At 36.8% G+C, this 24,263-nt stretch overlaps 4 protein-coding genes across 4 annotated transcripts; 1 reads left to right on the top strand and 3 right to left on the bottom strand.

The window, feature by feature from the left end:
* Positions 1-395: 395 nt before the first annotated feature.
* Positions 396-1,257, bottom strand: LOC137723787 (mitochondrial import inner membrane translocase subunit Tim9-like). Its single transcript, XM_068462977.1, has 2 exons — positions 1,101-1,257; positions 396-795 (listed from the first exon to the last, which is right to left on the bottom strand). The coding sequence occupies exons 1-2, from the start codon at positions 1,196-1,198 to the stop codon at positions 609-611; spliced, it is 285 nt and encodes a 94-aa protein (XP_068319078.1). The 5' UTR covers positions 1,199-1,257; the 3' UTR covers positions 396-608.
* Positions 1,258-2,390: 1,133 nt separating this feature from the next.
* Positions 2,391-6,459, top strand: LOC137723630 (kinesin-like protein KIN-10B). Its single transcript, XM_068462826.1, has 13 exons — positions 2,391-2,705; positions 2,820-2,988; positions 3,388-3,781; positions 3,899-4,104; positions 4,212-4,525; positions 4,611-4,674; positions 4,955-5,042; positions 5,149-5,369; positions 5,458-5,504; positions 5,608-5,629; positions 5,718-5,780; positions 5,928-5,966; positions 6,054-6,459. The coding sequence occupies exons 1-13, from the start codon at positions 2,482-2,484 to the stop codon at positions 6,144-6,146; spliced, it is 1,944 nt and encodes a 647-aa protein (XP_068318927.1). The 5' UTR covers positions 2,391-2,481; the 3' UTR covers positions 6,147-6,459.
* A 751-nt stretch (positions 6,460-7,210) lies between these two features.
* On the bottom strand, positions 7,211-8,240 carry LOC137721703 (metallothionein-like protein type 2). Its single transcript, XM_068460729.1, has 3 exons — positions 8,081-8,240; positions 7,892-7,972; positions 7,211-7,590 (listed from the first exon to the last, which is right to left on the bottom strand). Exons 1-3 carry the CDS (start codon positions 8,146-8,148, stop codon positions 7,497-7,499), a joined length of 243 nt encoding a protein of 80 aa, XP_068316830.1. The 5' UTR covers positions 8,149-8,240; the 3' UTR covers positions 7,211-7,496.
* A 4,692-nt stretch (positions 8,241-12,932) lies between these two features.
* LOC137723812 (uncharacterized) lies at positions 12,933-16,003 on the bottom strand. The gene is made up of 3 exons (XM_068463000.1): positions 15,829-16,003; positions 14,007-15,708; positions 12,933-13,698 (listed from the first exon to the last, which is right to left on the bottom strand). Exons 1-3 carry the CDS (start codon positions 15,982-15,984, stop codon positions 13,025-13,027), a joined length of 2,532 nt encoding a protein of 843 aa, XP_068319101.1. The 5' UTR covers positions 15,985-16,003; the 3' UTR covers positions 12,933-13,024.
* Between the last annotated feature and the right edge of the window lie 8,260 nt (positions 16,004-24,263).

Here is a 24,263-nt window from a genome sequence, read left to right as displayed (position 1 = left end):
AAGGATCTGGGTATCAAGAATAAGAGGATGCATCAGGATCTATCAGTTCCAAATCGCATACTCAATTTTTTCTCAGTTGGGGACTTTATCGATTAACAAAACCACACGATCTAAGTTTCTATATAGGTAAATGAGCCATTCCTTCTCAACTGTCAATCACAGCTTAACACGTATACAAATTTGACTCATAAACTGCACACAGGAAATAGTTTCTGCACGCATCAAACAGAGATTTAATTGTAAACATGAATGAGAAGTACAAAACCAAGTATTTTCCTTTCCTGAAAAGCAAGCTAATCAAGCTAATAACACAAACCCAGTTAGTCACTTTTTCTCATTGTAAATTCACTTGACATTTTACCACACCAGATAATCCGATATGATACGCAGTAAAAAAGGAAAAATCGTAAATCATACTAAGTCATGTCTAATTCCAGCTTAACTGTAAAACCCCACGAACAATATTTCTTCTTTGAAAAGGTACAAATATATTCAGTGTAAGAAACATAATTCAAGAACCAATGCTAAACAAATTGCAACTTCCATAAACCAATTCGAACGGTTTTCAAGACTTCCATACCAAAAATGATTCATACATAGAGCTTAGCTCACTCTTGAGTAGCTGCTCCTTGATTAAGCTCTGCAAACCTCATGCCAACGCGCATCGAGTGCTTTAGGAACTTCTCAGCACACCTACGAACACACGTATCCTCTTGCTTCGTCAGCGATTTGCGCTGAAAGGTGTCCACGCAGTCGGTAAAGCATCTCTCCACCAATGAATTGTACATCCTCAGACTACATTTTCAACAAAATTCACAGAAATCAGCAGGGGCGGGCATGGTTCGGTTTGGCCCAGCTCACCATCAAAACCATGAGCCGAGCTGAAGATATACATTTGAATCACATCCTAATTCCAACTTTCCTGCTAACAATGATTTTGTGGGTATTTTTCTAAAACTTCAATCTATCATGCACAACAGCAAGAACATGCCTCACTAATTACAAATTACTGAGAATAAATTCAATATTTTCAGGAAAATAGAAAAAAAAACAAAAACACTGCATTCCAAAAAAAAAAAAAAAAAGAAAAATCAGAAAACCTGTCTCGAATCTGGAGTTGGTCGATCAAGGTGGCCATTCTGTGCTTGTCTTCTTCGGGAAGACCCTCCAAGTCTGCGGACAGCATGCCCTTCTCCATCTTCGTCTTCGTTCAATTTCCCAGAATTTTGGGGGTTTAGGGTTTAACGCATATCCAATTACGGCCCATCTTAAACCCTTCACATATTTACGCCGCCTTGCTGACAGGTCATCAAACTTTTGGGTAATTGAAATTCTGACCATGCGGCCATTTGGGCCTCTGCCAGTGGTATGCGGCTATGTCTCACAAGTTGTGGGTCCACGGAGAGAGCCCATAGACAAACCAAAAACCTGTGGTGTTAACGATACAAAGTAACTTTTCACTTAGCTTTTGAGATTCGAAATCGATGGAAGTAATTTTCATGTAAAAATGATGACCATACTGCTTATGTTGTACGCCTCCCTTATACGACATGAGTTGGGACTAGCTCTGCCTCTGTGTGTGGATGGGTTGGACTAATGAAGTTTACGTTCGGGTGTACAATATAATTGCTCCTATTTGGGAGGAAATTATAACTTGCGGTCGGCTAAACCAATAGAGCCATACAACCATTCAGACAGGATTTTTTGTGTCCGATAGTTGAATTAAGTGGACTGTTTGACTTGCTCACAAAGAAATAGAATTCCTATATTTAGATGTTACTTAACTCTACGCCGGTACAAACCACGTTCGACAGTCAAAACACAAGAACTCATTTTATTTGTGATTGCTTTGAATGCATTTTTAAATAATCAAAAGCATTTCTAACCTTATTTTAAAAATTAAAAAAAATAAAAAAATAAAAACATTCTAATTAAAATGTTATTTGCTAACTAGATTTGAAAGTTTTTTTTTTATTATGAGTCAAATTTGACATCAATGTCGAACTTTTTTAAATTAATTTTAGTAGTAAGTCCCTTATTCTACTAATATTTCAACCAATAGAAATTTTGTTTCAACAATTTTTTTAATAAATACAACCATTTAAAGCTTTATATTAATAAGAAAATAACATTTGACAATTCTGTTAGTAAAACCTTAAATTGTCACGTCAATCATCAATCGTAATTTAACTGTTATAATTTGACATTTCCTTTGTAAATCGTCTTATCCTGTCAAAGCAGTTTCCAAACGGCAAACATTTGTCAAAAGTAAGAAATAGGCCCCACCACAGACGAGGCCCACCGGCCAAGTACGCACCCTAATCCAAATATTCAAACTGAAAAAGGCCCAACGTTCGACTAATAGTTTCAAACCTCCTCTTCCCTCAAAGTCTTCATCTTTCAGTTACAGACCGTTCTGCAATTCCCCAATTCTCTCTCTCTCTCTCTCGAAATCCAAGCTGAGCTCTTTCCTTTGTTCCAATGGAGGTTGGTCGATTTCTTGACAGTACTTCTGAAACTCCAGCCAAATCCGCGAACCCCAATTCAATTTCGAAGGTCAGAGTCATCGTGCGGGTGCGCCCTTTTCTTCTCCGAGAGATCGCTGCAGGTAACGGAGATCAGACGCCGTGCGCCTCTGTCGTCGAACAAGAATCCGATTCCTCTGCCGAAGAAGTGGTTGTTTATCTCAAAGATAAAGATACAAGGTGATGAATTTTCCTGATTGTCAGTCAGATAAATTGGAAGCATATTTTTGGGTTTTTTTTATTTGGGAAGCTGGGTTTTGATGGTGGGTGCTGATTTTTCATTTCGGGGTGTAGCCGAAACGAGTGCTATCGGTTGGACTCCTTCTTTGCCCAAGAGGACAACAATGTTGGCCGGATCTTCAGTAGAGAAGTGTGCCCTTTGATTCCGGGACTCTTTCATGGCTGCAATGCGACGGTGTTTGCCTACGGAGCTACTGGAAGTGGAAAGACTTACACTATGCAGGTTTGAATTTTTTTGCTTCTTTTGGTAAAAAATCAATTTTGAATTTGAATTATCCAGAAATATGAAAAAAAAAAATCTTTTCTTTTTATATAATCGATGTTCTATTTTATTTTTTAAACTAATTAAATTGCGGGGAGGGGGACCACATCCGCTCTACCCAATGTGGCTACACCAACGTCTGCCCACATATGAAACTTTAGTAATTGCATTAATCCGGATAATTCTGCCTATGAAACTTAAATGCATTAGGATCAATGATTGCTGAACTTTATCTGTAATTATCCCCGAAAAGAAATGAAAATTCTGAATTATGATAGGTTTGAGTAACTAAATGCAGCTTGTTGTTCTGAAGCATTTCCTTCTGTAATGCTTAATTTCAGCATGTGATTTATGTTCCAGGGAACGGATGAGATGCCGGGTCTAATGCCGCTGGCCATGTCCAAAATCCTGTCTATGTGCCAGAGCACAGGAAGCTCAGTTGAGCTTTCATACTATGAGGTCTATATGGACAGGTGTTATGACCTGTTAGAGATCAAAGCCAAGGAAATTACAGTTTTGGATGACAAAGATGGGCAGATTCATCTCAGGGGACTTTCTCGGGTGCCTGTAAAGTCCATGTCTGAGTTTTACGAGGCCTTTTCTTGTGGGATTCAGAGGCGGAAAACTGCCCATACGGGTCTCAATGATGTCTCTAGTAGAAGCCATGGGGTCCTTGTGATCACCGTTTCCACTCCTCATGATGATGGTTCTGGGGATTTCGTTACTGGGAAGTTGAATCTCATAGATCTAGCAGGTCTTTTCTTACTTCTAACCTTTTTCCTGTAGCTTACGTAAGTAAAAATCAATTGGAAATTAGATTTGTTTATGGTCTGTCTTTCTTTTATTTAATCTACATGTGTATTTCACCCAGGCAATGAAGACAATAGAAGAACTTTCAACGAAGGGATTCGTCTCCAAGAGAGTGCGAAGATTAACCAGTCCTTGTTTGCATTATCGAATGTCATTTATGCACTGAACAACAACTTATCCCGAGTGCCCTATAGAGAGAGTAAATTGACTCGTATTTTGCAAGACTCATTAGGTGGGATGAGTCAGGCTTTGATGATTACTTGCTTGGTAAGTAGTTTGAATTCGCGTTTGAATAGAAGTTCTTTCATCTGGCCTGTTATTATTATTATTATTATTTTGGAACTTATATTGGAAACAATTTTCTTTGATAATAGAATCCAGGAGAATACCAAGAGTCTGTTCATACTGTCAGCTTGGCAGCTCGGTCACGCCACATTACCAACTTTGTTCCTTCAGCTCACAAGCAAGAGACACCGAAGGTTAAAGTTGACATGGAAGCCAAACTTCGTGCTTGGCTTGAATCAAGAGGAAAGACGAAGAGTGCACGACGAATTGAAGCATTCAGTTCTCCCTTGTTGGGGAAAACTCCTAGTTCTTCTATTGCCAATGTCAAGAAACCCAACATCAACCTCAGTTCTATGAAATCCAAGGTTAATACAAACAGAAGTGCCTGTACTGCAAAAGAAAGGTACAACAACTGGTAACTAGTTGAATTGTATATCTTCATGCTATGCACTAGGCACTTTTGTCTGATTGTTAAATTTTTTTTGCAGGAAAATCACTATGCCTATGAGGAACATATTTGACAATGAAAGTGTGGTTGATTCTAATCTAGAGGTAATTACTAAATTTTAGCGAGTACATGGATGGAAATGATAAAGTTAGAATGGATGGAAATGATAAAGTTAGAACTACGTTATAGCGTATTCGATACATTCTTATTCTTACTAAGAACTATGTAATGTGAAACTTTGTTTTTTAAGACAATTCATAAAATGGCATATTATTTGAAAGTTCGAGTTTTGCAGCTCCACTTGAGGATGAGAAGCTGCTAAGTTTTTTCTGAGTTCGTTTATCTTGTGTTTGATGTGTATTTATGAGTTAGAATTGCTTCCAGAACCTGCAATTCGCCGCTAAGGATAAGAAACAAGAGGGCAATGCTGGAGGTGGTGGATCCATATTCAAATCAAATACAAGTTTACATGGTACATTTCCACTCTGTATGGATTTATTACTTACCATGCTACTTCAAAGTTTCAAACAATCTAAACAAATTGAATATTTGCAATATTTCATTGTATATATGCGTAGGTGAGCCATCAAACCAGGAGGGAAACTCGCCGGGAAGTTCCTTGAGAAAAGCTCTCTCCCCAATCAACACCAATATAAATCAAAAGCCCCTCAATGAACCTCTAGTCACTAATGGAGATTGCACTCCGAAAACTCCCTCTTTAGCGACCTGCACGAAAAACATGTTCCAAATAACAGGCACCCCACTTGATAAATTCACTGCTTGCGGATCAAACTTAAAGGTACATTCATTACATACAAATCGATAAGTCTTAGCGCTTCAATAATGTGAGTTTTCATCTATGTTTTTTGTTTTTAATAATTGTGCAGAAGTTCCTACTTCAAGAGTATATTGACTTCTTGAACACAGCCAAAAGGTAGAATCCTTATCCTCAATTTGAAACTTCATCGTTTCTTGCGTTTTGCACTCTCAATCATACAAAATGAACCTAATATTTCGACTGGTTTTCGCAACTGCAGGGAAGAGCTGCTAGAGTTGAGGGTTGGTATCGTAACACTGCATCTCCGTGTTCTTAAAATAACTTGTTGCCTTCTAAAATTTTCTTTTTCTTGTGTTCATCATCATCCAGGGAATAGGAGTCAAAATGGCTGAATACATACTTGAGCTCAGAGAAACAAGCCCTTTAAAATCGGTAAGCAAGTTTCGTAAGGTTTAGGCATAGATGAATTTCGAAATACACTTGTCCCTTCGGGTGATATCTGATAAAATTGGAACGATACAGAGAAATTTTGAATTGCATTAAATGAGTAATTCTGATGTTGCATGTTGCATGTTTCAGCTGAACGATTTGGAGAAAATAGGTCTCTCAACTAAGCAGGTGATCCTAAGAGAGTTTCACTACAATTCCCATTAAAAGATGAATGATTGATTACTAATCTGCTCTAATTAATTTTTTTTTCTACAGATTGTCAACCTGTTTAATAAAGCTGCAGTAGGGGTACTTGATAAGCAAATAAAGGCAACACCCAGCTGCTCAGATATTTTACAGGTCAAGTAAGCGTGACCTCGGGTAGGGGTGTCCGACAACGTCCAACTCTAAAGCACCTCTCACAAAAATCATGGGAAACCTCTTGTATTCTAATCCACTAACCGCACGTTGGTCTGACCCGATGAGAGGCGGCAGCCCTACGGTAATTTATAGTCTTGTGAAGCAGACTCTGTAACATTGACCCATCAGATTCCTTACTGATTTGGATTGCACAAGTGATTTTAAAAGACTAAAAAGACCATGTTTGTGTCGATTTGTGTAGCGTTCATCAGACCCTTGTTTGTAGTGTACAATCAGTTATTTTCTATAATATTCTGGACTATCGGGTTTTTCAGGTCTTTTAATCATTAATTTTTTTTATCAAAAAGAGAAATTAAAATCTGACAGTTAACACATATTAAATACCGTATACACCAAAGCACCATAAAATTTTTATTGCCTGTTAAGGGATAGGGATAGGGATACTGGGCTTGGAAAAGGAAGATTTTTTTCCTTGAAAATCTTAGAAATCCTATGATTATGATCGTTCATCGTATATCGTGAGATCATAAATTATTTCAAAATTTAAAATTTAAAATTAAATATAAATAATACCTAACAAAAACTGACTGCACGATGTACGATAAACAATCATGATCACGAAATCCATAGGATTTCTAGAAAATAGATCTGGCGAGGATCCTTTTCCACTAGGCTTAACTTGAAAACGAACAACTTGCGCTATCCTCGCAGATGGGGCACTTTTTGCCCTTAAGTCCAGGATACGCAAAAAAAACCGATTGAGAGTGGATTTGTGGCTCGATAGTATCGAGAAAACGAACAACTTGCGCTATCCCCACAGATGAGGCACTTTTTGCCCTTAAGTCCAGGATACGCAAAAAATTCCTCGATAACGATTGAGAGTGGATTTGTGGCTCGATAGTATTGAGAAGGTGGAGGGCACCAGTGACTATGGTTTTGTAAAAGTACCACTGGGTGGTGGTTCCTCTCCTCTTGAACCCCAAACAAAAAAAAAAATTATCGCATCAGATCGACTAAGAGTTCGAATCTAAAAAGTAAACCGATTCCAAAACTTAAAGTAAACAAAGCAAGTTTTTCATTCATTTCATCACACACAACATGATCCAACTCTACACAACACATGATAGAAAACAGACACAAGCAGCCATAACCTAGGATCATCCTCACCAGATCCTAGCCTAGTGGATCTGCAGGTCAGAAGGCAAGCCATGGCTACTTTATTCTAACAACACGACCTTGGTACATTAGGATCATAATTACCAGACACACATAGATTACTACAGCTAAACATAGAAGCCCCACGATTCTCTTGCTTCGTCAGAAGGTGACATCTGTCACTCACTTGCCGCACTTGCAGGGGTTGCAGGTGCAGCTGTCCCCGCACTTGCATCCGTTCTCAGCAGCAACTCCCATCTCAGATGCCTCGAAGTGCCTGCAAATCAGAGCCCAATTTACAAATTAATCAACAAATGGTTAGCCCGATTAGCGTAAATAGAACCGGTTACAAACTTTTAATCTAAAAAAAAAGAACTGGATCATGCAAAACAGCCAATAAGCCGTACAAAAGTCACGATTTTTTACCCTTTTATTGTTGTTTCATAATTTTTATTGTCTGTTTAGCGTCCATCCAGTTCTGTTTCTCCGTATTTTCAAGATTATAACCACAACATCTGCAATTTACAAATTTCAAATATACTTTAGGATTTCATTTTTCTGAGAGATAAGATACGTACGACTTCTGAGGAGCAACTCCCATGACAAGGGTCTCAGTGGTGGACCCCTCCATGTAGCTCAGATCGGGTGCCATCCCACACCTGAAATAAGAACCCGCATAATCAAAAACCAAAAACAGAGTAGATATATTTTCTGGGATTTTCTTTTTCCAGATTCTCGGGAAACAAACAGAAAGTTAGAAAGATTACCCGTTGCAGCCACTGCCGCAGCTGCAGCTGGACCCGCAACCACATTTACCACCGCAGCACGACGACATTTTTGGGATTGGAGGTAAACAAATTCAGAAGGGAAAGTTTGATTGATTTGATAACAATAAAGCAGACAACCACAACTCTGTTTTGAATGAGTATTCAGGGGAGCCCATGACCCTCAATTTATAGCGCAGGGAAGGAGAGATTGGTTGATATCCACCGTCCACGTTGCGCGATCGTACATCATGTCTATCCCATGCATTTAGGGTATATATATATATATATATACACACCTTCTTTTTATATATATATATATACCTTCTTTTAGATCGTATTTTGTAAAATGTATGAATTGTCGTTTAAAAATTAGATTCATTCTTTAAATCGTTATAAATAAAATTCAATTATCAATCGTCACATCTTGTGGTTTAAAAAATATAATAAAGAAAAATAGTCTCTTCACAGTTTCTACAATATATACTTAGAAATATTTTTGCTTTTTTACCATATAGCAAAGCCATAGTGATTGTAGAGAGAAAATAGTAACTTTGGGCTACTTGGTACTACAATCGAGTAGTAGTCATTTTCATTTGTAAGTGAGAGATTTTAGTTCAATTCTCGTCAAAGAAGAATTTGAATCACATTATTACTAATTTAATGTGAGGCTAAACTCACTCTTCTCCTCCTTAATGTAAACTGTATGGATTGCTCAAAAAAAAAAAAGTAACTTTGGTGCGGTAAAAGTAAAACAGTAATGACATATGCTTGTATTTGGATTATGATGGTAAACGGGTGCTTATATTTGTCAAAAGTAATTATTATTAATCATTATTAATTAAAGCGAGTGCGACATTTTATGTTGACTCTTAAGTCTGTGAGAATGACTTGTTACCTAACCTAACCTAATATCTGTTCACCAGTCATGAAACGTTCAGACACTATAACAAATTCTGCGACTTGGATTGTCTGTCCACTTCATCTTATAGCTTTCTCATTCCCTTCTATATTCTGTGGTTATGATTAAGTCACGTCAATATTTTATATTGATTTTTTTATAGAAATAATAAGATAAAAAGTAATAAAAATATAAAATGTTGACGTGACTTAACCGTAATCATATAAATAAAAGGGGATAAGAATGGTATGGGATGGAGAGAGCAAACAATCCAGATCCCAAATTTTGGTACCCACTTACAAGTTATGATGTCGTAGCGGGAAGTGTGTATTTCACATTGTAGTCGCGTGAGGCTCGCATGATACGTAGCCATTTTTAAATACAAATTTCATGCAAACAAATGTTTTGTGACTAGTGAGTCCTACTTTGCTATCTTTTATGCATACGCTTACAAACAACCGGTTGCACGTAAAGTCTTTAAGTTTATGATGTTAAAAGATAACTAGTGGTGGGTTCTTCAACTCGACATCTACATGCATGGGAACCTCACACTTTAAATTATTGCACCATGACAGGGAATTTAATATCTTGTCTAGATCGAATAGAATAGGGAAGTGGGGGCTCTCGATAAGAAGTTATGAAACATGTCCCCTCGTCCACCGAAAGGATACCTAAAATCCTAGATATTTCTCTTTTCTATACTATCACTTGTGAAATTGTTTTTTTTTTTTTTTTTTTAAACCAACGATATTATCTATACTAAGGAGGTGAATGAGTGTGCTAAACCTCACAATAGGCTAGCAATAATTTGAGTCAAGTTCGTCTCTAGCACTTACAAGTGAAGAGGAATACCACTAATCCGTAGTACTAAGTGGCATGAAATTGTTTTCTTTTTTTGAATAATCGATAATATCTACACTAAGGGGATGAGGAAATTGACTAATATTTATAATGAGCTTGCCATAATAATCCAGTTCAAATTCTCATTTGGCAATAATTGAATTAAGATCTCTCACTTATAAGTGAAGAAGAATACTACAAAACCGTAGTATTAAGTGACATCACTTGTGAAAAATTAAATCAATATAATTAAATTAAATTAAATTGATTAAATAATTAGGGGACAAGGAAGTATCTTATGTAGCCATCATTTCTTTAAGTTTGTCTAAAGCAAGATCAATTAAAATTTGTCATTAAGGAGTCATAAAGTGAACGAACCAATTCATGGTACCAAATATTCTCTCAATCACTATGATCATAAAAGGAATGGTTGTCTCTGCTTCTATGATTGTACTTCTTTCACCCTCATTTTCATATAATTGCACTCTCGGTTTCAAACTCACTTGGAAATTTTATTAACTAGTTCTTAATCTGGTAATACTTCGCTTATTGAGAGACGTTTCGAATTCAGATCTCATACTCATGTATATAAAAGAGAGAGAAAAAAAAAGGTAGTAAGTCATGATTTTTTTTTTTTTTAACAAACAATATTATTTATACTAAGGGGAGGACGGTGAGTTTAGCCTCACAATGGATTAGTAATAATGTGGTTTAAATTCATATTGGACAAGAATCGAACTTAAAACTTCTTATTTACAAATAAAGAGAATTACTATTAAACCGTAGTACTAAACAATTTAAAGCATGATTTAAGTGTGTAAAGTCAACACATGGGCCAAAAGACCTGTCATTGTTAGTGCCCCATGCGTCTTCTTTTTTTACATTGGGAAGGGGAAGGCCCTTCAAACAAGAGTGGACAAAAGTTGGGCCCACACTCTTTCTCAGTAATGGGCAGTATATTGTGGTAGGCACGCAAGAAAAAAATTTCATTATGACAGGAATACAGATGATACACAACGTACTTTTATGTAAGTGGTGAGAAATTTTATTTTTTAAGTTATTAACTTTTTAACACATATCTCATCATTTGTATAATAACACGTGATATACCATCCCGTGTGCCAGTAACACTGAAAAATCTCTCTAAATGCAGTTCGTTCGTTTGCTTTGGACGGGGGACAATTGGAGTCCCTTTCTGATAAAGAATGGCGAAGGATACACACATCCTCTCATAAGGGTTATAAACGAATCGAGCTCAACCGAATATCAATGTGTTTAAGTTTGACTTGTTTAATTCTTTACGAGCTTATATTAGACTTGACTTACTCTTACATACGAGTCAAGCTTAAGCAAGCTTAAAAGTTTGAGCCCGATGCCGAGCTCAAATTGTTTCGAGCCATTTCTTATAATAAGTTGATTTTGTTGTATAATTTTTTTTACAACTTGGCAGTGGCCTATATAAAAAATCATGATATAGTTTTTGTAGATTGTAGTAAGCGGAAGATATAATGTTTTGTATACTAGTCTACTATACAAATACGAGCATAAGTTTACTACAATATTTGTACCCTTAAAAAGTTTTGAAGTAGATGATAGTATTGGCAATGAATAATTCGCCCAATGGACTTTGGCTTTTCAAAATTTGCAGTACTCTTTAGGGTTCTTTGAGCGGCAACTTGAAGTCTTATTCGGCTATTTCCCCCTAATTCCACAAGAAAGAAAAAACAATATTAAACTATTGTTTTAAGCTTTTGTTTTGTTATTACATAGTACTATAATTTAGTCTATTTAGAGATATTTTTCTTCACTTGTAAGTAAGAGGTTTTAGGTTCAATTCTCGCCAAAGGCGAATTTGAACCACATTATTGTTAGCCCATTATAAGGCTTTGCCCACTCTCTTACCTTTAGTGCAGATAATATTGTTTAAAAAAAAAAAAAAAGTCTTCGTTTTGCTAATTGAATTAGTTTGACTTGAACCTCCAAATATGCATCAGATAAGAAATTAAAAATATATATTATTATTACAAAACATTTAATCTAGAGTTGAAGACACGTATTTTACTCTTACTTGTCAGGTTTGAATGATTGAGCTGATGTCAAGCCTAATTCGAGTCGCCTCATAAAACAATCTCAAGCTGCTTGCCAACTTTACGAGCTGAACATACTAATGTTCAAACTTGACTTGTTTTTTTAATTGAGTCGGATTAGGCTTGACTTGGTTCAATCACTAGCCGAGCTTCCCTGAACCAAACATGACCAGAACCTAGTGCAAGTTCGAACTATTTTGAGGTAATTTACAGCCCTAATCCTCAAAACATCACATGCAATAATATTTCATACCTATTATGCGTAACTATGTGTTTTAATTTTTCACATGTCGTTTGTTTGGTTTGATACATTGTCACTTTGACGTTTTTGTTTTATTTATGTCTTGTGCACTTAATGAAGTTCATTTTTTCTAGACTAAAGTATTGCACTTAGTGCAAATACTCTTTCCCATTTTGATTCATACATTGCTCCCGTGAAGTAGTAGCTCCGATCTTTGGAGAACAACTTATACAATACGAATACACTAATAAGGATATATGACAAAAAAATTTGCACTTATCTTTATTTTATTAGCCCGAAACGCCATTGTAAATAGTGTACCCATGCCATGTAAGTTCATTGCATCTTTTACATGCATAATGCATCATGTATCTCAGTACAAGCATGGTTTTGGTCTGCAGCCTTTTCCTTCCCCCCACCACCCGTAGCTGAAAAGCATTAAAGCTGGCCAAGTAGATAGAAGATGCCAAACACCATTGATATAATATTTTCTGTATGATTCTTGTAGAAAGCATACTATTACAAGCAAATCTCCTCACAAAATTTAGAATGGAGGGACACAAAAACACTAATTTTAAATATATACAACAAATTTCATATTTCACGTAAAGTATTTGGGGAATATTATCAAAAGAATTCTATCTCTTCCTAATATTTTTCCCTATGTTCTTCGTGAAGTTCATAGTACGATATTAGATGTAGATGTGGGTTAGGCCAATTAGCTAGGGCTAGGCACTCAATTATCTACACCCAAGATCGGATTCCATCCCCCCCCCCCCCCCCCTCCTTCCCTGCACGTTTACAGTAGTTTAGAACATATTTCATCTTCTAAAATTCGGCAACTTATCGGATAACTGTTGGCAGATCCATCCACAAGCTCAAACACAGAGAACTTCCTCTAAAAGTTCATCAAAAATTAAGTCCTCCAGCTCAATCCCTATGCACTCCGAATCAAACTGGAGGTTCATCCATCTGTCGTTCTTGTCCAGGTCTCGACTCAGAGCATAATCCAGTGATTGATCGACCTCAGGTATCAAGCTCAAGTTCCAACTCACAAGGGCCCAAACTTCCTTCAAAACATGGTGCCCTGCCGGCATTAGAGGAATGTGACATAAGGAAGACAACGCCATCGGACAGTAGTTGTATGATCTCCCATATATCTCCATCAGCACCTCATTGATCAGATCAAACAAAAGATAGTGATCACATTTCCCGCCTTCTTCGTTTCCTGAACAATCAGGATCATGCACCAAGCAGCCTTCAGTGTCTCCATACATCAAAGGATCAACAGGCTGCTCATCCAAATGCCATGTCCCGAGGGACTCATTTCCACTGAATCCGGATTGCTCCAACACATCTCGCACATAATTGAATTCAGCCATGTCTCTTTCATCAACGCGGACATGAGTCATTTCGTACCTCAAGTGCTTCATTGGACTTCCTATCTTCTCCGTATCCATGTGAACCGGTTTAGGTGTATCAATAAGAGAATCATGCTCTAGCTTGGCCAAGCTTTCTATTCCATCTCGAGGTTTTACTTCAATTTCTGCTCCTATAAAACCAATATCCATAAGCACGATGAACCCTCAGCCTTAAAGTTCACAAATTAGTGATCGATGCATGAAAATTATGAGGAATGGCTTAAATTTGAAACATAATTCACATTTTCTACACTGAGAAAAGTTGGCTTGATCATTAAGTGCCAAGATTTAAAACTAGCAAATCTGATAATTTCATAACTTTCATTGATGATAACGGTCGTAGAGCAACAAAAACTTAAAAGTTTTGAAGAATGCATGCACCTGGATTGAGATGCTGTAATATAAGTTAAAACTTATCAATGAAAATTAAAAGATATACCTTCAGAGAGGGAAACGTTGAACTCGGGCAAAGAGATTGGAAATGGTTCTATCAAGCTTTCAATATCGTTAACAATTGAATCCACCGGAGCACTTTTCTCACTGTTTACAACTGATGTTGATGCCATCTTATCTCTGGAAACTGCCTTGAATTCACCACCGCCAGTTAAATTTTTAATCTCACTTTCTACAGGCGCAGCGAGCTGCATATGATTTTCTGAACCTATACTATGGTGTACACTATTTTGTTCATCAAAGCTACTTCTTCTGCTTGCATTTCCATCCACAAGAGCCCTAATTGGAGCTCCAGAAGAAAACACATCAGAAGATTCCTCGTTCTGATAATTATATGATTTAATTTCAGGTAACGAAAAAATCCTCCCCAGCGTTTTTGGAACAGAACGTAATGGTGAGCCTACCCTTTCATTTCTCAACTTCAATCTCTCGGATGTTGTTTGGCATTTGGCTTCTCTGTTGCAACTAGTCTCGTACAACTCACAGTACTTATCTAGCGATGCATTGAGTGATGACGCTCTTCTCATGTGGTGCTGTTGCTTTTTCTTGATGGTAGAAACCGAATGATCGCTATCATAACTGCTTGCTGGACTGTCTTTAGCTTCTCTGTTCATTGCAGGGTCCTTCGAATGGTTAATGATCTCTTGCTCCATTTCTTTAGTAAGCTTTTGGCCATGTGGAACCTTGTGAAGGATGGCATCCATGGCAATCATATGTCTCTCTTGTCTGCTCTCCTTGATTACATACTTTATTTTTTGTCTCAGATCCTTGAACCGTTTAATTGCCACTTGATTCTCACCTTGGTTCCTCAAATTTTCGGAAGAACCAGAAGCAGAACTATCAGCAATTGTTTGATTTAGCTTTAGAATCCCATCTGCATTGTGCTCAGTGATCGATGGAATTGAGCGTTCACCAGCATATTTCAAAGAAGACGACCCTGCTAACTTCTTTGTTTTGCTACTGTTTTTCGACTTGCTTTCCTCTTTTAAGGGAGACCCTGTGAATTCATGCTTGTGCCTGAGCTTGATAGGGAATGACTCTGACTTAGTTAAACCCATTTTAGCAATGAAAGCTTGCTGATTATGGAAGTGCGCAGCTAAAGGAGAGCCGGCATCATGTAAAATCTTTACTAATAACTCCTTGTTCACATTGATTATATCCAACGCCTCCAAATACTCCTTTGGATGATGTAGGGAAACATCTGCATCGAGTTCTTTTACGTGTATCAACTTCTTCTCGAACATATCTTGCATTCTGTCATCATCCAGCTTTTCTTCAATAAATGTGTGATCTTTTTTATTCTCATTAACCTTGTCATGCACGGTACGATCTCTAGTGATTAGTGGGCAACTATCTCCACAACAATCATTATTGCCACTAATTGGTCGTTCATATGATGTCGCGGACAGTGATGCCAGATTGCTTGTAGCACAGGATTTTTCATTGCCGTGGTGAACAATTCTAGGACTATTCTCATTCAATACCATTTCAGCAATCGGGTACAGGTTAGGTGGTGGTTCCAGACGATGCATGGATTCTGTTCGTTTCAATTGTGATCGTACAGGACAGCTTGAAGCCCGGTTATGCCTACCCTTATTCTTTGACATTTCTCCAGCAATCCGTGCTTTTATTCGGGCCTTGACGGAATGTATGCCTGCTGGAATGAACTGCCTCGTCTTATCTTCACCCTGATAAAATCAAACCAAATGCTGCTTTTGTCTATCCACTCATTCAAGTACAATTTTTGAACACGAAAAGAAATTAATATCCAATAATGCACTGTCAGAAATTATTTTGCTCAAACTTACGTTAGATTTGTCACTCTTCGCATCAGTGTCTTCTGGCATACAGGCATTTCCAGTACAGCTTCCCGGAATCCCAACTCCTGCAGCGTAGCAGACCCAAAGAAAACAAATTCCAACATAAATTAATAAACTGTAATATGATTTTACATCACATATCATGGCATAATCATAAGTTCCAGCCTTTCCATTGAACTGCTTACAAAAATGAACGAAATTTGGGCCACCGGTGCATTATACAAGGACAATTATTATGCACATAGGTAGATTTTATCCGCAAAGTTTGCGTATATGGCCAACGCCGAAAATAAAACTTTCGTATAGTATAGAGTCATTTGACTTACCAACAGCATGTTTATTACCGCGATGCCTCTTATGCACAAGTCTTTTCTTGACATAATGCCAGTGGTGATACTTCATCATATGAAGTAATCCCCAAACGCAACCTGGTGAATGCTCATTCCCTGATGAATTGTTAGGGTTTTTGTCTCTCAAATTCTTTCCCATGGTTGGTAAAATTAACCTCCCAAATCTACTTTGAATGACAAATGACGGATTCAGCTACAAGCTCGTAAAACCTATGTTTCAATTCACCAGCAAACATGAATCACCCCGGACAAGGAATCTGAATTCCATTGCACTGGCAACAAAACATGGATCAGATATTGTACACTACGTATCAAATTCACAATGCTTGACATCTATGAGTCCCCAACACATACAATGGCGAATGCATCCAACCATCGAAGAAACACTTCAAATGCTTCCTAGAAAAGCACTTGGAAGAGAACCACCTAGTATTTTTAAGTTTTACTATCAAATGCTCTCATAAACGCTATTTGATTGTCAGAATAACCATTCCAAAAGCAATCTCAAACATGCCCGTAATCTACCCCCAAGAACAAATCAGAGCAGCATTTCCTTTCTTTGTTTCCCTCATCTAAATTAATTTTGAGGAAGCATTATTATTTCCCAGATAAATTTTCGTTGGAAATATATGGGAGTCTGATTCTCAAGCAAAAGCAGAGGACAAGGAAAAGGATATGAAGGTTAATATTCTGGAATTAAAACAATTCAACAACAACAATAACAAATTCATAATTAACCATATTTCGTACCATTGATCGAATGCATGGTTCATGATCGAGAGCTAAAAGAAAATCCATGCACCTCTTCGCGGCAGCCATCCATATGAACGTACGTTGAAGAGAAGCTCGTCTGTTTGTTTGTTTGTTTGTTTGTCCGTAGGTTGAGAAGTACATGGTGCGAGGAGAGAAATTATAAGAAAGATCCCCAAAGTATTGGGAACTCAGCCCTCCTCCTGTGTTTTCGGGTTGGGAACTTGGGAACCAATGGCCTCAACTACTCCACATCAGCCAGTGTTTAAAGCCTTAACCCTCACCCTTTACCACTTAACAGCGAGACCAATATGTCCGATACTTATTGGTTTAACGAACTTACATTATTGAGGATGTTCCTTTTGAAGATTGTAATGCTCTTTAATCATCAATAAAATTCTATGGTCGGAAAAAATCGTAACAGTTCATTTGGATTGAATAATATGATAGAAATAAATAAAAAATTTGAATTTGACATAAGAGTAGATTAGTTAGAAACACAATGAGAGTAAATTTGAATTTGACGTGACGATCTGAGTTGTCTATTTTTCATGTTACTCCTCAAAGATCATGTGTACCAAAAATACTCAAATCTAAAATTATAGACTGTTGGATTATGGGTTTATGGTTTCTTTGTAGGACCATATTCGTCTATTTTTTTTCACTACAAATGATTGTTGTTTGTACCACACCTCACCAATCTCAAAACTACTGAGCACCGATCAACTCCATACCTTTAAGGACCCACTAAAGGGTTCATGTTGAGGCACCATTGACAAAGCACACGAATTCCTCTCCAATCAAGAGACCAATCACAACACAACAAGTGTCAAATCAGAATAAAGCTCCTAGAGTCCCACATCGACCGTGGACGGGAGCTGAAAACTCTCAACAACTATAAAAGGAAACCGTTCTCCTACAATTAATTCCACTATTGTACTTAAGCTTGTCATTAAACTCACTAATGATGATGCTTGAACCTATGAATTGCGTAAACCCTTAACTATTAATGAGAACTCCTCGACCCTATGGATGTAGCCCAACTTAGGATGAACCACGTACATCTTGTATTTACTTCCCTATCTTTATCTCTTCACATATTATCCTAACCAGGTGACCGGAGCAACCTTGCGAAGGTTACAAACTTAACACTTTACGTTGTTTCAAAGTCTCGCTGATTTTATGTATCAACAAATGTCTTAATGGTTTAGATTTCTCTAGTTTTTTGCAAGGATGATCTATGAATAATATCATAGATCATAATATTATAAAAGAAAGACGGTTTAGATCGTCAAAATACATTACTGAGTGGATTCCACAAAAACTTAAAGTTGTGTCACTGATCCATCTTAATATCTGATCTGCTCCAATATATATATAGGATTATATATTAATAACAAAATATGGTATATCTGAAATGGTTTGAGAACATATATTATGAATTGTTACACAAGTGATTTTGACTATCCAGACACTAACTAAATTAGTAAATTTAATTGGAATCACTCGTCTCAACTGAATGCATAATCGACTAGTCTAATAACAAGCATATTATTGTTTGTTATCGGTAGAAATTTAGAGTCTGTTTGGTACTATACTTGAATCCAACTTTTTAAATTCAAAAACACTTTTAAAATTTAGGCCTTAAAAACTTACTTGGTATGACTATTTTCAAAAACTGAATTCAAGACTAACTTAAAACATAGCATATTCTCTAAAAACATTAAAACTGAGTTTTTAGAGTTTTTAAACATAAAGCTCATTTCTTTCTTTTCTGTCTCTCCTCCCCTGTCACTCCGAATCTATCTCTTTTTTCTTCTTTATCTCTCCTCCTTCATTCATTTCTTTCTTCTTTATCTCTCCTCCAATCCTCTTATCTTCTTCTCTCTCCTCCAAACCTCTCTTCTTTCTCTCTCATTCGATCCTCTCTAATCTTTCTCCCTCTCATGCGATCCACTCTCTTTGGATCTTTTTATCTAGTTTAAGTTTTAAGATTTAAAATTTTTAAATCTCATACCAAACAAGTTTTTGAGTATTAAAAAAAATCTGTTTGGAGAAGATATTCTTAAGAAATGTTTTGAGAAATGATGTAATTTTTTTAATTGGATACCAAACAGACTTTTATATATCGGCTTTAAAACACAATGAGAGCTAGATTAACAACATTCATGAACTTGGATCAAACTCAGAGTAAATCCCAATTTAAACATCAGTAGCTTCATTTGGTAAAATTTAAAACAAATGACAAACATGTTAGTCCGGATATTCGAATATTAATTTACTGACATTTAATTGGACAAATATAAAATAAGCATGAACAATTTTGATAAGAGCTATAAAATAAGCATATGCATATACATGTGTGTGTGTGTGTGATTATATGGCCATGGAACGAAGTGTCCGTATTAGAGCAAGTCCACCCCTGCAAATCCCTTTTGCAATTGGGTGATTCAATCCTCCTATCCCAACAAAAATTGCTTCATCACACCCAAGTCTCCCTTGCCATTCGGTCCCAACTCCCCCAGACTCAGGAATCGGGCCATTCTCGCCCGCCTCTGTGCCTAAGGTGATGTAACATCATCATGACAAAAATAATTTGCAAGAGAGGGTGCAGCATGAGACATGGTCAAGGGACGATTTCACCTTCTCTACGGTCGAGAAATCCTTCTTAGAAGATGAAGTGGAGGAATGGATGGAGAGAGAGGAGGGACGGAGCAAGTGGAGGGACAAACGAATCGAGGGAGGGAGAGACGAAGAAAAATAAGAAAAAGAGGGAGATGGGGACATACGTAGCAGGAGCTGCAGTCGTCGGACACGACCTTATGTATCAGGACCTGTCATCGGTGAGCGCGAAGTCGAGGGAAGAGGAGGAGAAATGAAGGACAGAGGAATTGAGGAGAAAAAGAGGGAGAGAGTGGATGATTCCAGAAAGAAATGGTTCCTGAACATCAATATTCTTTTTATAAAGTAATATTAATTTCTAATTTTCTTTGTTATTATTTTTTAAAAAATAATTTTTTAATGTGAATTGCCTGGATATTTTACTAGTGGGGGGGGGGGGGGGGGTGGCAACGGGGGTGAGGCTGGGGCTGGGGGAGGGGATGGGTGCTTTTTATTCACTAAGACCATATCCAACCAAGGGCTGATCAGATGGTTCGTTTTAATCTTTTGGCCCTCAAAGATATTAATATTCTAATGAACAGTACATGACTATATTTGCCTCCGTCTTCAACCGAGGGCCAAAAGGCCATAGGGCTCATTTTAACCCTGTCACAAAAAACCATCTCCAACCGAGGGCTAAAGGGCCAAACATAATTTATTATTTAAATTTAAAAACTACAACAATTTAAATTCAAATCCAACAACAACTTAAATTTAATATCCATAATCAACATCATCTTCATCATTCGCCATTGTAGGAGTATAGTCAGAGGTAAATAACTGCCGCCGGGTCATAATTTTTTCTTTTTTTCCTATCAAAATAGACCTTACTCATTAGAGTGTAATTCGAAGTGTTCCTTTTCATATTCTTATCATCCATCTCTTCTTGTATTTATTTGGCCCGTTCTTCATGCCTACTTTTCCTTTCTTCCGCCTCAAGGGCATTTTGCCCCGCCATTAATCGCAATGAGGCTGCCACTTCATGTTGAGCGGTGTAATCATCATTTGCCTTGCCTTTTTCCTTCAACCTTCGCGCCTTGTTTCGTCCCATAGCCCTAGGTATGGAACCTTCATCCGAAAACGGATTTTCTACCCTTGTTTGTTGAATGGTTGGAGATCCATCTTCATCCATATCTGCAACTGAGGATGCAGTTCCGAACACTAGCATATGAGCTTTATGTGGTGGATCTTCAAATAACACCCACCCTTTACAAATTTCCCAACAACTATGAAACTAAAAGGGTTTCGAGCTGCTCTCCATATACAAATCCTCCACTTGGCGTACCTAGAAAAAAAATTAAAGAAAATTAATTTATGAAATTAAATGTAATATAATTAAATATTTAAAATAAATTGTGAAAACACTTACATCGTCATAGTAATTAGCGCCGCTTTCATGTCTACTTGCGGCTACCAACAATGCTTGATGCCATTTGTTCAAACTTGGCTGAAGATGTTTCTTCCATCTTTGGCTGAAGATGTTTCTTCCATCTTAAAGAACAACTCTCGTGGTTTCGAATATTCACTGGAGTGGTGCCTTCATAGAACTCTAAGTATTTTTTGGACACACAAGTCTAAACACCGTCATTTGTTTTACAATTCCCCCTCACACTATCTTCCTACACCCATCTATAAGCCTTGCAAAGAGCTTCATCTTCTTTTCAGGTCCAAGCCTTACCTTTCATTGCAGACGAGGCCATTTGAAAATTATTGAAAAAAATTGAAGAATAGATTTTTGAAAAAGGAAAGAAAATATAAGAATTGAAATGGTGTAGGAATGGTGAATGAATGGTTTAGGTATTTATAGGAAAAAAAAAATTAGAATTTTTGAGAATTAAAAAAAAAAAAAAAAATTGAATCCAACTGTAACTGGTGTCAGCTAGCCGTTGGATTCAAATTTCTTTTTAAGCATTCCTGTCGGTTATAACCGACAGGATTAATGTTTTTTTCTGGCCAGCCCCGGGCTGCAGCCGGCCTTTTGGCCTTTTTAGATTTCGTGGGGCCCTTTCAGATTCCACGAGCTCTCTGGCCTAACCCTCAGTTAGAGACGATTTTCGGGCTATTTTCGGTCCTCTGACCTTCTAGACCCTTCAGTTAGAGATGGTCTAAGGCACCCTAAGGGGTGGAGTTGCTCTTTAGTACCAAATGGCAAAATCCTCCAACGATTACTGTTCACTAAGGCGCCCATAAGAGCAACTCCAGCGTTGTAAGGGCCTTCTAGGACAACTAACTATTGAATCCCCGCAGTGAACAGTAACTGCCTTTTGCATCTTCACCCCTAAACTGAATAGCCATGACAATAGACAATAAAATATTAGTATTTTTTATTTTATAAAATAATAAAAAATAATTTTATTTCAAATTTCGGATATAGTTTTTAATCAGTCTCGTTGTACCACGTTTCATTAAATAAAAAATAACAACTCAAAGTATTTGAGAAAATATAAAATTGTGGTGTAAGGTGGAAGATAATGATAAGATATTTATAGAAAAATTAATTAATATTTTTTTAAATTTTTTTAAATTTTTTTATTAATTGTTTACATTTCTTTATTAATTTTATAATGTGGTTGATGTCAGCCTTGCATCATGTGGCATCAGGTTCTTGGGCCACCAATTCGAGCTGGGCCTCTCACTCGGGCCTCCCCCGAGCCCCATTGCCCGCATGGGCTAGAGCAAATTGCTGAGGCTATTGAGTTATTTATGTCGCTGATCCATCGGGCTCAAGACACCGATGGAGTTGCTCTTTAGCACCAAATGACAAAATCCTTAACTTTTATTTTAATTTCTAATATAGTTGTGGAAAATCTTGTCGTTTTATTCTTTTTGTTTGGTTGTCAATATTTTGGATGCAAGATACATGCTAATTAGTCTCATCTTAAACAAAAAGTACCCGAAACTCAAACTCCCCACTCCAGTTGCAACAAAGTCAACTTCGTATGTTAAGTACAAGAACTTGAAAATAGGCATAACTAAATATAAAAACGTCCTGAGTGGAAGCATGGGGTTTGTACTTGCTACAAAAAAAATTCGACTGAAAAGTTCGTACATTTTCATTTAAAAATCATAAATCGGAGGGATTCGGATGCTCTTTTTAGGAAATTGTTGTTGGTATGCCACAATTCCTCCTGCATGAGTGTGAACTCTGTGTCAGCTTAAAAATATGTCTTTGAAAGTCTTGATCTTAGACACTTTTAAAATGAATTAGTTCTTGTTAAGTGTGTCATTGTGATGTGGTAGAAACTAACACACAAATTAAACGCTATAAATTATGCAATCGTAATATGAGTAAGTAGGGATCGTTCTATTTCAAGGATTAGAAGGGATGCTAATCAACACAAATTAAACTTATAAAACTGAAAACTAAGTTAAACTAACAACAAAACAATGACTGAGGAGATTTTGGATGAATTTAACTAAAACAAAAGTAAAGGGCAACAAGTAGATTAAGTTGTGAATGAATATGGATGAAAGGATAGCTAAAGGATTCTTCTCTACACATGAAACATATGCATACAAATCAATTTCCAGTTATTCTTCCTATAAACCATGAATGACAATACCCCAAATTAATTGTGAACAACACCAATTAACTATCAGATTTTCTTAAGTTCATTGAATTGGACTTAGCGACGCAATCAATTATTCTTCTCAAGTTCCCTAACTATGAAAAGCATGATAGAGATACATCTCAAAGGTCATTAAGTTCTATGAAAATCATAAACATTGACAAAGCATTCATAACTATGAAAAGTATGATACTCCTGCCAAGAAATTACTTAATTCAATCATGACTAGTGACTTTTACTACTTACAAATATAAGTTCATAACGATTAGGTGAAATTCCCTTATATTCTAGCATCAAATCCCTGCATGCAAACTAAGTATGCATCCTTAATAAACATACAAGAATAAGTTTTCTATAAAACAGATAAGTAAATCGCATTCATGTTTTATGAAACAATAACTGGATGTAATCAATTTATATAAAACATATGATCATGGCTTCAAATTCACCTCTAGCTAAAAACAAACTTAGTTACACATGTTCGTCATAACTGAAAAGCAATCTAAAATAAACATTGAAACTTAAAACAAAGATAGAAAGAACTCTGAAAATTCTAGCAACTTCAATGGATGAATGGTAGGCGCGGCATTCTCTAAAATGTGCAGGAATTTCATATATATAGGGGGAACGGCTAAATCCAGGAGAAAAGGGATTAGGTGTTTTGAGTTATTTTAGGACTCTAAGAATCAGGTAGAAAGTGTTGGAATGTGATTAGGATTCCTCCTTGCAGCTGGAGATAAGATAAGATAAGATAATGTTTCTCTCCAACTAGGATTCCTCTTTCTTGTGTAATTCCTTATCTTCCAAGCCTCAACTTTAATTTCTTCAGAGTTTAGCACATGGCTAACACCATTTAAACACCAAAAATGTCTAACCCATATGCTATCCACGCATGCTATCCAATCTAGGTAAAAAACTGCTCCAAATTGCTCCATTTGGCTATTTATTGTCATCTTTATCAACTGGACCTTCAATAATACGAAAATGACTTAAATTACCAAAATAAATGGAAATTAACTGAGTAAATGCAAAGAAATAAGATGACAAAGTCGCATAAATATGTTCCTATCACACTGTTCACTTGGACCAATAG

Source organism: Pyrus communis, chromosome 17, assembly GCF_963583255.1.
Source record: "Pyrus communis chromosome 17, drPyrComm1.1, whole genome shotgun sequence".
Classification (NCBI taxonomy): Eukaryota; Viridiplantae; Streptophyta; class Magnoliopsida; order Rosales; family Rosaceae; genus Pyrus; species Pyrus communis.
Note: the sequence above shows the minus strand (reverse complement) of the source record. Positions and strands in the feature narration are given on the sequence as shown.

What these genes read in the sequence shown, in the direction of transcription:
- LOC137723787 (XM_068462977.1), bottom strand. Translation starts at nt 1,198, where the DNA reads ATGGAGAAGGGCATGCTGTCCGCAGACTTGGAGGGTCTTCCCGAAGAA. An exon ending in CAACTCCAGATTCGAGACAG is followed by an intron (nt 796 to 1,100) that starts GTTTTCTGATTT and finishes TTGAAAATGTAG; the next exon opens with TCTGAGGATGTACAATTCAT.
- LOC137723630 (XM_068462826.1), top strand. Translation starts at nt 2,482, where the DNA reads ATGGAGGTTGGTCGATTTCTTGACAGTACTTCTGAAACTCCAGCCAAA. An exon ending in CTCAAAGATAAAGATACAAG is followed by an intron (nt 2,706 to 2,819) that starts GTGATGAATTTT and finishes TTCGGGGTGTAG; the next exon opens with CCGAAACGAGTGCTATCGGT. An exon ending in AAACAAGCCCTTTAAAATCG is followed by an intron (nt 5,781 to 5,927) that starts GTAAGCAAGTTT and finishes TGCATGTTTCAG; the next exon opens with CTGAACGATTTGGAGAAAAT.
- LOC137721703 (XM_068460729.1), bottom strand. Translation starts at nt 8,148, where the DNA reads ATGTCGTCGTGCTGCGGTGGTAAATGTGGTTGCGGGTCCAGCTGCAGC. An exon ending in TGCGGCAGTGGCTGCAACGG is followed by an intron (nt 7,973 to 8,080) that starts GTAATCTTTCTA and finishes TTCTTATTTCAG; the next exon opens with GTGTGGGATGGCACCCGATC. An exon ending in GGAGTTGCTCCTCAGAAGTC is followed by an intron (nt 7,591 to 7,891) that starts GTACGTATCTTA and finishes TCTGATTTGCAG; the next exon opens with GCACTTCGAGGCATCTGAGA.
- LOC137723812 (XM_068463000.1), bottom strand. Translation starts at nt 15,984, where the DNA reads ATGATATGTGATGTAAAATCATATTACAGTTTATTAATTTATGTTGGA. An exon ending in CGAAGAGTGACAAATCTAAC is followed by an intron (nt 15,709 to 15,828) that starts GTAAGTTTGAGC and finishes TGATTTTATCAG; the next exon opens with GGTGAAGATAAGACGAGGCA. An exon ending in CAACGTTTCCCTCTCTGAAG is followed by an intron (nt 13,699 to 14,006) that starts GTATATCTTTTA and finishes TTGGTTTTATAG; the next exon opens with GAGCAGAAATTGAAGTAAAA.